General features: G+C 30.3%; 1 protein-coding gene across 2 annotated transcripts; it reads left to right on the top strand.

The window, feature by feature from the left end:
* The first annotated feature begins 8,760 nt into the window (after positions 1-8,760).
* LOC105629854 (B3 domain-containing protein Os01g0234100) lies at positions 8,761-12,566 on the top strand. 2 transcript variants are annotated; one of them, XM_020677678.3, is made up of 7 exons: positions 8,761-8,986; positions 9,069-9,155; positions 10,176-10,207; positions 10,307-10,469; positions 10,554-10,760; positions 11,425-11,515; positions 11,624-12,566. In XM_020677678.3, the coding sequence occupies exons 1-7, from the start codon at positions 8,906-8,908 to the stop codon at positions 12,352-12,354; spliced, it is 1,392 nt and encodes a 463-aa protein (XP_020533337.1). In that variant the 5' UTR covers positions 8,761-8,905; the 3' UTR covers positions 12,355-12,566. The 2 variants fall into 2 exon arrangements, with proteins under 2 accessions (XP_020533337.1, XP_012066892.1); XM_012211502.4 differs by having other exon boundaries at positions 8,763-8,986; positions 11,615-12,566.
* The last annotated feature ends 2,259 nt before the right edge of the window (positions 12,567-14,825 follow it).

Below are 14,825 nucleotides of genomic sequence, written 5' to 3'. Positions count from 1 at the left end.
CTGTTACAAACCTCTTTCTGTCTAGCTTCTGATGGTACTGATATGGAAAGAATTATGATTATAAGAGTGAATAAAGGTCATCTTTGACTTATATGTTAACCTTCAATTCTTAATTGATTTGCTACCAGTTTGAACAAAACCTATTGTAACTGATTTACCATGACATGAGAGTAAAAAAATAGGTGTTTACAACTATAAATATGACATAATACTATAGATATTCTAGAATATTCACTTTACATGGAGTGCTCTCCTAAAACTCCTATAAATAAGGGTGACACTATTATAAATGATACGAAATTCAAGACATGAAAATTTAAATGCACTAGCATTTACTCTATCTTTCTCTCTTTTCTTTTCCAACCCCCATTTCTTTATGTTTTTTTTTTCTCTGCCTCTTCTCCTAGTTGTTTTCTCTCTCCTGTCTCTCTCTACCTCTTTCGCTTTCTTTTTTGGACTAATTGCCCGTGACCCGTTAATCTGCTTACTATCATATACTAACCCCTTGCATACTAAAAAGGAACCTAATAGACGCAAGACCCAACGAACCTGATCCAAACACTTTTAAACCCAATAACTGTACATGCTTTTTTTTACCTAAAAGTCTTTCCTTACCGAGGTTATTAGGCTTCAATAATCTTTTTAACAAACAATTGGTTTGGGTAAATCAAAGGTCTGGTTTTGATTTAATTCACAAAAAAATTTATGCTTAATGAATGGCAACAAGCCACATCTTTTTTTTTTTTTTAAGTATGACTACGTTGTATAAAAGCATTATCATCTTGACCATTTTTTTTTATGTTCTGGTTATATTTTTATCATTCTAGTAATGCTTTTTATTTAATGAGTAATTGGTATTAATAATTAATTTATTTATATTGGCATTAATTAATACTCTTATTGTCCCATAAAGATAGATTTTATTTTAATATTTCCACATAGATAAAATAAAAGTAATTAATATTATGTGAAAAATAAACTATATTTTTTGCAATTTAGGATTATATTAATATTAGATGTCACTTTAAATAAAGAATTGAACAGAAAAATTTATTGATAACAAAGCATATCAAATAAAGATATAATAATTAGAGAATTAAGGGATTATTTATAATTAGAGAATTAAGAAATTAATTATACTTTCAAAAAGTAAAGTAAAAATAACTTTTTCTTAATTATTTAATTATTAATTTAAAATGCTATACCAATCTTATATACAAGCAAAATGCATATATTTATTCATTAATAAATTATGAAAGCATAAATTAATTATTCTCATGATATTTTATAATTTTTAATCAGGAGTTCATTATAATTAGGTTTGTAATTATTTAAAATAAATTTTTATGGATATTAAATTATGATGATTTCATATAAAATAGTAAATTAATTTAATAGTGATTTGAAATATAGTGATAACTTCATTAATTACTAAGTAACTATAATAAACAAAAAAAAAAACTTATTACTCTCTCCATTTCATTTATTTGGACAAACTTTCCATTTAGGATGTCCCATTTATTTAGACATTTTAGTAAAAATGAAGGTACAAAGTTTATATTGCCCTTTATATAACTTCTAATTTTTGAAAATATCAAGACAGTGGCAGACAAAGTATAGAACATGCATTTAATATGGCTATGTTTATAAGGCAATTGTTTTATCTCTTTCTCTCTCCATTTTAATTAAAAATGCATGAAAAAAATCAATTTATGAGCATAGTTTTAGTTGTCTACACCATTCTTATAATTCTCTTCAAACGAACTTAGAAGACTGTGTCCATTCCAAATCCTAAATCAACAATTTTCAGTTTTAACTCACATTCAAAAATTGAAAATCATACCTCTCTAAAACTCATATCTTCCCAAAATCCGCCTCCTCCAACTAAAACCCTACCACTGGTTTGTAAACACTGTTTTCCGATTATAAATGGCATCAAAAGGCATGAACTCTAACATAACAAGGAAAAGAAAGAAAATGGCGACAGATTCAGAGCCATCTTCTTTCCACATCCTATCTACTAAGAAGAAACCATCAAAAGGTAAAGGTAAATTGCCTTCTACCAATATCGCTGAGAAGAAAAAAATAGAGGCAAAGAAAAAAATAGAGGCAAAGAAAAAAAAGTGTAATTAGAACCTCCTTTTGCTCCAAATAAGAGTTCTTCAAGAAGAAAACCCATTACTTGTCATAAAAAAAAACCCATTGCCTCCAACAAAGCCCCACATAAAATAAAAAAAAAGAAAAATTATCGAAGAGCAAGTGGAATCCACTGAAGAAGAAGATGAATCCATTGAAGAAGAAAAAGAATCTGAAGCGAGATCAGAAAACGAAGAAAGCAATAAAGATTATATTAATAGGTATGAGTTAATGTCTCCCTCTTGTGAAGAGTACTATAACCAAGTGGTTATGCATGAAAAATTATTGACTGAAAAGCAGGTGAATTTTGAGTTATTGAAGAGTGTTGGATTAGATCTAGATAAGTATTTTAATATAAGATTGAAGAACTATATGTCAATGGAGTGGGTTGTTTATCCTCGGTTGGTTAGGTTGTTCTATGCAAATTTATTTGTGGAGAAAATAAAAAAGGGGATAAACCAAAGATTAAGCTTGTGTCATTAGTAAAAGATATAGAAGTTGAGATTATATAGTCTACTTTACTTTCTGTGGCTAGGATTCCTATATGTGGGTTTGACTCTGTAATTGATGATTTTGCGCCTCCTGAAAATTATAATGTTTCTTTTTTTTTTTTTAGGAGAGGTATTTGGCAAAGGATTATGCTTCTGGATAAGTTGTTAGCACTAGGATGAAAGTTATTCTTAGGTTGCTCCATTTGATGGTGTGCTCAAATAGTTTGCCTAAATTAGGTAACAAGAACAATGCAACAGATGATGAAACTCTAATTTTATGGCATTTGCTTCATCGCTTACCTGCTAATGTAGGATCCATAATTTTAAAAAACATTGCACACAATCATAAGACAATGAGTGCAAATAAGTATAAGTCTGGGAAAAAATGCGTTAATTTACCATATGCAAGACTTATTACAAAATGCATTATGGCTAATGGAGTTGATGTTAGTGGAGAGCACTTGGACAACAGCAAGGTAATTGAGAAAATTAATGTCAAATATCTCAATTCATGCAATATAGTTAGGACCAAAAATAGAGGATGGAAGTTGTTGAAGTATGTTAAGAAGAATGATGTGATAGAGTGGGGCAGTAGAGATGAGAATAGGACTGTAAGACAAGTGGTCAACCCTCCAAGAAGGTCTACTAGAGTGAGTGATAGAGTAGAATTACCCATCGAGTTTGTGAAAAAAATGGATGCAATAAATGAATTATTACAAACATTGGTTGATAAGGTAGATGCTAACAGTGCACAGATTGAAGAAATGAATGTTACTTTCATAGACTTGAAGACTTATTTGGAAGTCAATGCAAATATGACTGAAATTCCATACACTTCCAAAATGTGCGTGTTGGGAAGGATGATGCTCATTTAGTTGAAAAAGATAATGAAAATGTTGATGGCAAGATGGATATGAAAATGTGCGTGCAGGAAATGATAATGCTCATTCAGATGAAGGAGATAATGAAAATGTTGATGGACAAGATGAAGATGAAAATGTGCAAGTTAATAAAAATAATGCTCTTGTTGTGGAAGAAAAGGATAAAGGTGAAGATCTTGCAAATGTTGATGCATATGATAAGGATGAAACACAACTAGATAGTGCTAACCCAAATATGTCTAGATTTTTTAAAGATTCTATTGATGACGAATTATCCGCAAGTGAAGTTGTGGCAAACACATTGGTAGACCTCAGTATAGTAATCCGTTGAGTGCTTATTTTGTTGCATAATGTTATTTTAGTTTGGTTTGGAATGCTTTAAATATCCACATTTTGTTGTATTAAAAGGATATTATTGTGTGTTTATTTTCTATTTATCAGTTATAATGACAATGTTTGTCTGTTATTTTTATTTTAAAATGATCACATTTTCTAGGAAGTACTTTTGTGTTCTCTTCAGTTATTCAGACAATAAAGCCTGAAAAGAAAATAATATATATATATATATGTGCGTGTGTGTGTGTGCGCGCGCGCGCGTAAATAAAGATTAAGTCCGATTGTGTATTTACTTAATTACAAACATGTATAAGTAGTGTTCATTCAAAAAGTCGGTGCACATCTTTTACTTATCTATGTAAATCCAGAAAATACAAAATGCATGCAACTTAATATAAAGTACACATATGCACTAAAGAGAATTGAAACAAATACATAATAAAATATCAGCAGACGCACTGTATGACCTCTACAGAAGCTGAACTAATCTTGTTGCTTCCTTTACAAAGTCTATATCAAATTTAATTGAAGATGACAAATCTTCATTCCTCGTCAAACTATCCTTAGAAATGTGGGGAATCTTGTAATTATTCCCTCCAAAACATTTGAAGACTTCAAGCATGCATTTCTGCAAAGTCAAAAACTTTGTTAAGATCATACATAGAAAAAACATCATAATCTATGATAATTGCAGAAAAAAATTCATCAATTGTAGTAGGAGCCTCTTTGTGCTTTATTGAATCAATAGCTCTAAAAAAACTAAGGTCCAATACATTTATATTTGGGCTATTTGGCGATTGGCTTAGTAAATGAATGTCAAAAACCAAGTTATGATGCAACATTTTCAAACTCAGTATCGCTATCATTGATATGAGGCTTAGCATTATCCTGCTGAATGAATATGGTCTTAGAAGCATATACTGACCATTTGTCTTTGATAGAAGACAGTAATTTTTGGATAAGACAGTCATGAATGACGTCTTTAGTAATTGAAACCATTGGTTTGGTTTCCATTTTACCCGTCGCACGATTCCTACTGTTTCTTTTAGAAGGGGCCTTATAAACGAAAGGCCACATTCCAATTTTGCAGTCAAATTCAATGTTAAAACTAGAATCAAATCTTGGCCAACAACTGCAGTAAGGAACATAATTTTTGGAATGAACCTTTTGGTTTTGCACATGCGTGTAGGTTCCTTTTCATCGGGCAAAAGGTAATATCTTTATGTTTCATTACACATATAGAACTACTTCTCATCTATGTGAATTATGTCGTGCATGTTAATAAAAGAAGGCTTATAGTTGAGTGTACCTAGATCAACCATTGACAAGAAAAAATGGACTCTTGCTTTCTATTTTCATATTTGAGAAGTGGTTTGATTGCATTTGTATATGTCTTAATGTCTCCTTTTTTTATCATTCTTTGAACAGTTGTCAAAGATGCACCCAATTCATGTGCCAAGCCATGCTGGTTCATTCGACGTCTCAGTGGAATTTCTTTGCTTTTATCCACTGAAATTTGAACTCTCTTCCTACCCCTGTTCCAAGGACCCTCTATTCTATTGCAAATTGGTTCACCAGTTTTTGCAAACTTCCAAATTATATATACTGACCTTATTGAAATGGAGAATGTGCTCGCAACTTTTTCAATAGAGCACGGATTCAACACCCCTTCTTGCTTTTTAGATAATAGCATATTTGTAACTAAAGATTTTACCTCTTCATTAATGTTTTTCTGTTTAGATCCATTTTTCGTCATCTCTATTGTTTCAGAAATAGGGGATGGATTGTCAGACTCTTTAGCATCGCCTACGTAAATGCACAACTGCATACTTGAGGGAGATGGAATATTATCTACTTCATGTAAAGTACTCAATGTAATAAGACTTTCTAAGAAACAATGAACCATTTCAGAACTAGTGGGAGAATTAGAAGGTATAGGGACCTAATCAAACGTATGTGCAGAAGTCATGGAAGATGGAGTTTTATTTTTTTTTTCTTCTCTTGCAATTTCATGTGAAAAAACTCAGATGTGCACTGTTGTTATATATGAGATCATCTGTGAAGAGGATGAGGAGATAGTTGTTGAATTAGAATCTTGGCTCTAAAATGAAATCTTCAAATGGTCATATTTCATAATCAAAAAAATTTTGGTGAAAACTTCCCTCCAAAATGATCTTAATTCTTTGCAACATTGCTTCAATCATTTTGTTATCTCAAAATTTTTAATCTTAAATCGTTAGTTTCAGCTTTAGTCAGTAATTTAGTTTATTGGGAGAAGAGAGCATGACATAATTGACTTCAATTGAAGAAGGGTGTAATAAATGCAATATTGAGGGTAAATTTGAAAAAAAAAAATTCTTTTCCTTAATTCCTATACAAACCAACTTTTGTCCAAATAAATGAATGGGAAGGAGTATTTACTTTCAACTGAGTTGCACTGAAGTGACTTCTTTTTATGAAAATTAAATGATAAACTTTATTAAGTAATAGAAAGCTTATCAACTAATAAAAAATATCAATGGAAGGAGGCATCTCTTGTATCCATATATTCCATTCAAAAATAAAAAAAAAGCTAACATAGAAACTTCGTGCAATTTAGTTTTTGGCTCTATGAGCACTAAAATGACCTAAAGATAATTTCACTTTAATAATAAAATTTTTTAAAAATTAAAAAATTTGAAAGATTTAGTTCTGGAAATCCAACCAATCAATTTGATAAAAGGGAGCAACACTCTTAGAATAATATATTTTTAATAAATAAATTTTGCTTATAAAGTTTTACACTGAGGCAAAACAAAACACTGATTAAATATGAACTTTTCATATAAAATTATAATATTTGTTGTCTTTATTATAATAAAAAAAAATCTCCATTAAAATTTTAATATCACTATAAACTATTTGAGTTACACTACAATACTCCTAAAACACTACAAATTATCCGTTTAATCAACAAATTTTGCTAAAGTTATTAATTTATTAATTTAATCTTTATTTATTGTTACATATATATCATAGGCCAAAGAGAATGCTAATTATATGATAAATAATACTTTAGAAAAATATAAATTGCTTCCTAAATTATAGTAAAATTAATATATAAGTATAGTAAAATATGTTTATTATAATATATTTATTCTAATTTTTATATCGCTGATAAATAAAACTTTTTGAAAATAAAGATACTTATTTTATTAATTTCAATCCTAAAAAATTTGATATTTTCAATTTCTGAACCCGAACCATATACACTTTAATTTAATTTGTAAATGTTAAGTAAAAAACCGAGAAAACCTCAACTTATAGAAATTTAAAACTTTCTTGAGATAAAAAGGTAAATAGAATCCCAAAAACACAATGTTATATCAACCTGGCAAATCAAAATCAAGCTAAAAAATGTGTTAGATGTTTTAACACCCTAATTATGATGTTACTAATTTTGATTATGTTAACATTTTGGCTCTTCCATTCAAAATAGTCTATTTAACTATCAATTAACTAAGAAAAATAAAATAAAATTGATCTAATATAGAAAAAGTTTTTAAGGGAAAGAATATAAATTGATCTCTCAATTATAGTCAAATTAACACATAAAGGATCTCTATTTTCAAAAATTAATTATGAGGTCCACAAGTTATAATTCCATTAAAATTTTGGACCTTTCGATCATAAAAATTTTATTTAAGTTTGCAAGCCTATGAGAGAGTGACTAATATTGTATAGTTTACAATATTATTCTAGCTCTTTCAGCCTCTTATTGAATAAAAACAATAATGAAATAAATCTTATCCTTTAATGATACTAAATAATGATAAATTGACTCGCAGAATTTTCTTATTTTTCATTATTTTATCAAATCACCGTTAAATCTAAACTCTCTACTATTACTAATTTCAAAAAAATAAATATAGTTAAACTCTTATAATCAAAATTAAAATGAAATATAATTTAGTATACCATTCATTTTCAACTACTTATCTCTAAATTAGCTGTACTATCTACTATAATTTTTTTTATTAATCTTTTTATAATAGCAATAAAATATGATGCAACTCTAATGAAATTAATAATTAAAATTAATTTTTAAAATTAGAGTAGAACAATTTAAAAAGTTTTCCCTAAAAAAACAATTTAACATATTAAAATCCATCTATCTATATAAATCTATAAAACTTGAAACATATTAGATGATGTGGCACAATTCTAAAACCTTAATTTATTTAGTTGGAAGTTTTTTTTTCATTTAAAGAAAATATTTTTTAATATCGTTTATAGATTCTGATAAAATGAAATTAATACCATTCATAATATGTTATAGCTTTTAATAATTGATAGAATTAATAATGTTATTAATATTTTAAAAATATTTCAACTTTTTATTTTAATAAGTATTTTTTAATAATTAATGAAATTAATAAATATCATTAACATTATTTTGAAGTCATAATGAAAATTATAATATAACTAATATCTACATGAATTATAATGAAATTTAAAAATCATTAATATCTCTTTAATTTTCATTTTAAAAGTACTTCATCTGTATCTATGTTGCCTTTTTATTTTATTTATTTATGAATGATATTAATTATATTTTTCAGTTTACATAATTATTATTAAAATTAATATTCATTTAAAATAATAAAATTTTGAGTTTCTTTTATAATAATTAATTAAATTAACATTAATATTTTTAAATAATAAAAAAGTGAATACGGGTACATTAAGTAATATATAAATTTTTTTTTCAAAAAAAAAATCTTACATTATTTTTTTCGTTAAGCATTTTTTAGTATATCCTAATAAATTAGTACACATCTTATATAAAACTTTAACCATTTTTAATAAAAAGAAATATGACAGGAAAATGAATTCTGACAATGAAAAGAAGAGACACAACAAAAGTGTTGATTTGCAATCAGATTTTTTTTTCTTACATCCCAATGGTTGAGCTTTTCTTTAGTTAACGTCACTGTACACTTATCAAGGATAGGAAGCTGAAGGGGAAACCTGAAATACACAACAACAGGAGAAGGTAAGAGCTAAATCTACATACCTCATATGGATGCCCAAGAAGACCAAGCTTCTACTCCTTCTCCTCCTTCTCAGTCTAAGCAAATCACCATTTATTCTTATCCAAAGGTCTGTTTCTCTTTCTCTTGCATGTCTGAACTTTTTTTTTTTTTTTTGTTTATATCTGTAAATCTGCTTTCTTCATTTTTAGACGAGGAAAAGGAAATCACAAGGGAGTAAGACAAAGCTGACCCAGATCCATGACGACTCTCCACAACCTAAGTCCGGCACTGAACTTGTGAGAATCCTGTTCTTCTTTCTTTCCTGACGTCTCATGTTTTTAAAAATTTCAATCTTCTCTTTAATTTCTGAATACCCACTAGCTAAATCCTCTGTCTTGTTCTTTTGTATTAGCTTAAGGGTTTCTATTTTGAGACAAGGTAAATATCAGTGGCTGCAACTTTTTTTTTTCTCAGTCTTCATTTCATATCCTGTGCTTATATTCCTTTTGTTAATTTTAGGGTTTTCTTTTTTCCTTTTCTTTTCCTAATTTTGGTTTTCTTGGTCAGTTTTGTTTTCAAAACCTTGAATTAGTTTGGCACCCTTTTGTGAAATTGTTTTGGAAAATTCCAAAAGCTCCAGCTAGCAATAACATTCACTTCCACAGCAATTTACCATCCAGGAAATGAAATTTGAACCTGAAGTCTATTATGATGCACATTGCTACCAAACCTCTGGTCTGTATTACCTTCAACTTAGAATCGACTTTGCAAATGCCATGAACTTATGAACGAAATGGGAGGTTTGCAGCTTAGAATCGAGTTTGCAGACTTGTATCTTCACAATTCCTCCAGCATGAAAGATGATTGACGAAATGTACATAATTTTGCAGTTGCAACTGTGCGTAGCATGCTTGGAGTATTTAATAGTGGAAATAAGTAGAGACTAGAGTTTCATGCTTTAAATCCAATTTACTTTTCAATTAACGTAATCTTTGCCATTATATAGGGTGCCTTATTTGCTGCTGCAATTGATTTCTGATATAGGTGCCTTATTTTGCTTAGAATTTATATTTTATTTTTCTGCTCATACCAAGCCTGTTGAGTTCAACTACAAACGTCAATGGCTACCTACATGATTATCCTGCAAAATTGATATTTGAGACAATTTTTAGTGCTCTGTTTGTTTCTTTCTTTTTTTTTTTTTTTTTTTTTTTTTTTTTTTGGTTTTTCTGCTGCAATTAATTGTATGATTTTAGATATATGTTAAAATCGTGAATTTGATTCCAAAAAGAAAAATCTGTGATTCACTTGTACAGGTCTTATATGATAAATCAGGCAAGTCTACAAGGTGAGGGATTTTTATTTACGTTCACAGTTATTCAGGTGATAAGAACTAAGAGTAATCCTATCTTCTTGCATTGATTCCTTTCTTCACATATTTTTAAAGCTATAAACCAAAGAGAGCTGTTGTCAATGACTTCTACGATAACTCGGAATCCAAGTCTTCTGCTATGGAGCGGGCAGAAGAGATTCAGGCAAGTCTAGAAGCTTCATTCCCTAGCTTCGCAAAAGCTTTGGTTAGGTCAAACGTAACTGTGGGATTTTGGATGGTAAGCCCGATATTCCAAAATTGAAGATCAGATTCTATCTCTCATGCATACACAACATTTTAAGTTCAATTTCTTTGATGGCAGCATCTTCCCATGCGATTCTGCAAATTGCATTTGCCAAAGAATGATACAACCGTGTTCTTGGAAACTGAAGATGGAGAAGAACACATTGTAAATTATATTGCAGAAAGGACAGCATTGAGTGGTGGATGGAAAGCATTCTGCTCCACAAACATGTTGCATGAGGGTGATGTTCTCATTTTCCATTTACTCAAACCTTTAAGATTTAAGGTACACTTTGCTGTATAGTTTTGTTTTCTAATTTAGTACATGTTTAGAAATAAAATGATTAGGAAGAATTGTTTTAACTGTTTGAGAAACACCTCTTCACCCCTCTGTAATTCCAATACAAACTTGGGTGTTAGAGGCTTTTCAAGGCATGGAGAATCTTGAGATTAGAAATGCCACCGAAGCTCTTCTAGATAATGGCATTTAGCCTTTGGTTCATCAAATTAGATGCTGAAATAGAATGAAAGAGTGGCTGTGATCTCTGTTGTTCTTATTAAGAGTTCACTGAGCTATGATCACAAAATCCTATCAATTGTTTCCTCTTTTGATTTCTCAAAATTTGTAGTGAGAAATACAGTTCCAACTTGTATAATTCTCCGAGCATGCACTCACACAGGCACGCACAGACATTCACGTGTATGGAATGACACTTTAGCAAATATAGACATTGCTCAGTTCATGGAAAATGGAAGCAAATATTCATCATACCATGCAAACAGAGAAAGAACTAGAAATCTAAATCTGACCTTTGGCTGAGATATGGGCTAAATTGTCCTTTATTTGCATATGGGTTGGTCTATTTTCCAAATTATAGTGCTTCAAAAAGTGGTTGTTTGGCTATTTCTATGGGCTGCTACAGTAGTCACCCTGAGCATCATTCTTGTAGGTGTACATAGTGAGAGGAACTGGTACAGCCAAAGCAAATGGGGAGTTAGACAGTTTAAAAGTGGATGCTCCTGAAGAACAAATCAAGTTTGGTACGTAAAGTTTCTTTTGTGGCTTTAGTTACAGTTTATGATGCCATGAAGTTACTGAATTTAGTCTCTTGTTTCTTTGCCTGTTAATATAAATTCAAGTGGATAAAGACATAGAAAGCAATAAAAGGACAAAAAATTTGGACGTTAGTCCAGTAGGCCTTATGCAGGAGCAAAACGAGGAGAAAAGCCTTATGATTTTGAAAGAAGGGCATGGAGCAAATCAATCTGATAATGAAAATGAGGATCAGGAATCTAAACTTTTGGAAGTTACCACGTCTTCAGGATCTGTAATAAATTTTAAAGATATAGACAGCATTGAGAGTTTCAGCGTTCTTGTCAATGATTTAGCAGTAGACTCAGAGCTCTCCGATCACCATAGGACTAAATACTATGAGCTATGTTGCTCACAAAGCTCATTTCTGCATGACAATCTTCTCAAGAGTATTAATTATAAATTGGCAGCTGAAATAATAATCGGAACTGTTAACATTTCCGAGGCCATTAGAGCATCCACACTTTCCAACTCACATGCAGATTTTGCAGTATGGGACAAGACTTTGAAAGGTTTTGAGCTGTTGGGCATGAACGTTGGCTTCTTACGTTCTCGGTTGAACCGGTTAATGAGCCTTGCCACAGAATCAGAAGAGGCAGTGGAGTCAGAGTGTAGAGAAGTTAGACTAGAACAAGCTCGTATAGATGAGGAAATGAAAAGTCTTGAATTGAAGCTTACTGAACTGAAAGAAGAAAGGGAGAGGCTTGATGCTGAGATAGAGGCTTTGAAAGTGAATGCTGAAAAGCATGAGCTTATGTTTCAGGAAGCAGTCAACGCCCCGTGGTAGGAAAATGATTTTCCAAGCAAATTAATCTTGTGTTCTAAGAATAACTGACAATGATGGTAAACGTTTCTCATGCTAACAGGATGTTTTAACAGAAATTTCACTAATAAGTAGTGAAATAGTGTATGATTGCTGTAATTCAATGTTTTAAATTAGCAGTCATGTATATTAAACTTGCAGAAGATGTATTTTAGGCTATTTTTCTTTTTTTTGTCCCCCTTTGAGCTTTGACCATTTAACTCATACTCTCTCACTCGTTTTCCTCTCTTCTAATGTTTTTTGGGGTAATGGATATTTTGTTCAATGTTTGCTTGGGTGAATTCGCTTATTATCACTGAGTTTTAGTATTGATTATAGAATTACAAATTTCGAAAATTTGCAAAAGCAACATATTCGGTTAAGAGTCAAAATTTGAGTTGATGGTCTTCATATAGAAGTTTGGATGTTGACGTTTGAATTAGAGTTCGAAGTAAATTACCTATAATTAAATGAAGGAATTCACTTTTAAAAATAAATTCGGTGTTTTGAAAGAGAGAAAATACAAGTAAATTACCTATAATTAAATGAAGAAATTCACTTAAAAATAAATTCGGTGTTTCGAAAGAGAGAAAATACTAGGAAAATAAATAAACTCGTGTTTTTTATTATTGAAATATACTTTCTCTGTCTCAAAATAGAGAGAAAATACTAAGAAAGTAAATAAACTCATATTTTTTATTACTGAAATATACTTTCTCAATTTCAAAATATAAGTCGTTTAAGGTTTTTATACAAGCAGTAAGAAAATTATTAACTCTCTTAGATTATAACAAAATAAAGATAATTTGATTAAATTATTCTTTATCGTATATAATATAAATAAGGGTAACATTGAAAAAATATCATTTATTACTCCTTAAATTATTCAAAAGGATAGGCATTAATTACGTAGCGGATACAAGGGAATAAATCTTCATAAATTCTGATGTTAAGTTGACTGTGATTGTCCATGTAGAAAATTATTGATAAGTCCTTCATCATTTGTATTAAGTATTTGGTTAATTAGTTTTAAGTCATAATTTTATTATATATTCTATCAAATGTCCTTCTATAAATATTGGCTTAATTTTACTCAAGGTCCCTCAACTTAGGGGGGGATCAATTTGAAGTCCCCCATCTCAATTTTATATCATAAAATTGTCTCAACTTTTACACTTGTAACAGTAAAGTGACTACAGTGGATTTCTATCCAATAAAGTATCAAAAATGGCATATTTAGACTAGATACATACAGTAATTTAAAAGAGCCACATAAGCCTTGGGAATGTAAATTCTCTTTTCTGCCTGTGTACAAACGAAATTTTCTCTCTCCTCTGCCTGTTGGTTTAGCGACGCGCTTGAGCCTTCTCAATTCAATTGATTTGACGTGTTAGTTTTTCCTTGTCATTTCTTCTTCTTCTTCTTCTTCTTCTCTCTTGTTTCTCTTTGGTCTCTATCTGGTTTTTCTTTAGCTTGTCAGGCAACGAGAAGGCGAGATTTTGATTTAGGTCTAGATAGAGAGTGAAATCGAAGGGTGAAGAAGACGCAAAGAGGGAGCTTGGGTAGCGCTTTAAGAAGAACAGTGTATTTGCACGATGGCAGCAAACCCACCAAGTTAGACTCTTGCTTTGTCTTCTCTGAGACCCTTTTTCTAGGGTCCTTTTATGCGTAAAATATTGTAATTGTATGCAATATATTGAAAAAATTTTAAAAAGGATTTTGAAAAAATTGGGGAAAATGATATATATTTGTGGGGTATGGTAGATTCTGATAAATCAATGAATTTGAATGTGTAAATTGATGGCTTTGAGTGCTGAGTACAACTTTTTTTTTTTTGTAGTTGTAGTAAATGCATGGGATCCATTATGAATAGGGATTGAGTTGTTTGGTATGGAATAAATATATGTTATGAACACATCGATTGTTAGCCACTTTTGGCTGGTTATTTGTTATGTTTTGCATTGAATGACTATGTTATGCTACTGAGGTTGTTGGTTTTGAGTTAATGAATTTAAATTATGATTTGATTGTTATAATTATAGCTATTTCACTTGAATTACCTAATACTTAAACTTTGATTGCATTGTTACAGGTGATATTAGTGATAATGACCCACTAGATTTTGATATTATAGTGCATTATGGTGAGAAAATGGGTGAATGGGGATAAAATAATAGGGAAGAGCTAGAATTAGGGCATTGTAATGCACATAAAATGAGTCTCGTTTATATAGATAACCTGTTTCAATTGAATGGTATAAAAGGGTTGCTTAGGTATTATTGGAAGAACCCTCATTTAGATTATAATGATGGGCTTAAGGTACTAGAGAAAGATAGTGATGCTTATGAAATGGCACTACATGGGAGTGATGTTGGCATAATTCATATGTATGTGGAACACCTAGCAATTGATGACATAGCAAATGAGTTCAACAATGTAGGTAAGGGGGAGGTGTT

This window comes from Jatropha curcas, chromosome 6 (genome assembly GCF_041381405.1).
Source record: "Jatropha curcas cultivar XTBG-Jc1 chromosome 6, XTBG_Jcur_1.0, whole genome shotgun sequence".
Classification (NCBI taxonomy): Eukaryota; Viridiplantae; Streptophyta; class Magnoliopsida; order Malpighiales; family Euphorbiaceae; genus Jatropha; species Jatropha curcas.
Note: the sequence above shows the minus strand (reverse complement) of the source record. Positions and strands in the feature narration are given on the sequence as shown.

Coding starts and splice junctions, on each gene's coding strand:
- LOC105629854 (XM_012211502.4), top strand. CDS start 8,906: ATGGATGCCCAAGAAGACCAAGCTTCTACTCCTTCTCCTCCTTCTCAG. Junction 9,156..10,175: donor CTAAGTCCGGCACTGAACTT/GTGAGAATCCTG, acceptor TCACTTGTACAG/GTCTTATATGATAAATCAGG. Junction 10,208..10,306: donor AAATCAGGCAAGTCTACAAG/GTGAGGGATTTT, acceptor ATATTTTTAAAG/CTATAAACCAAAGAGAGCTG.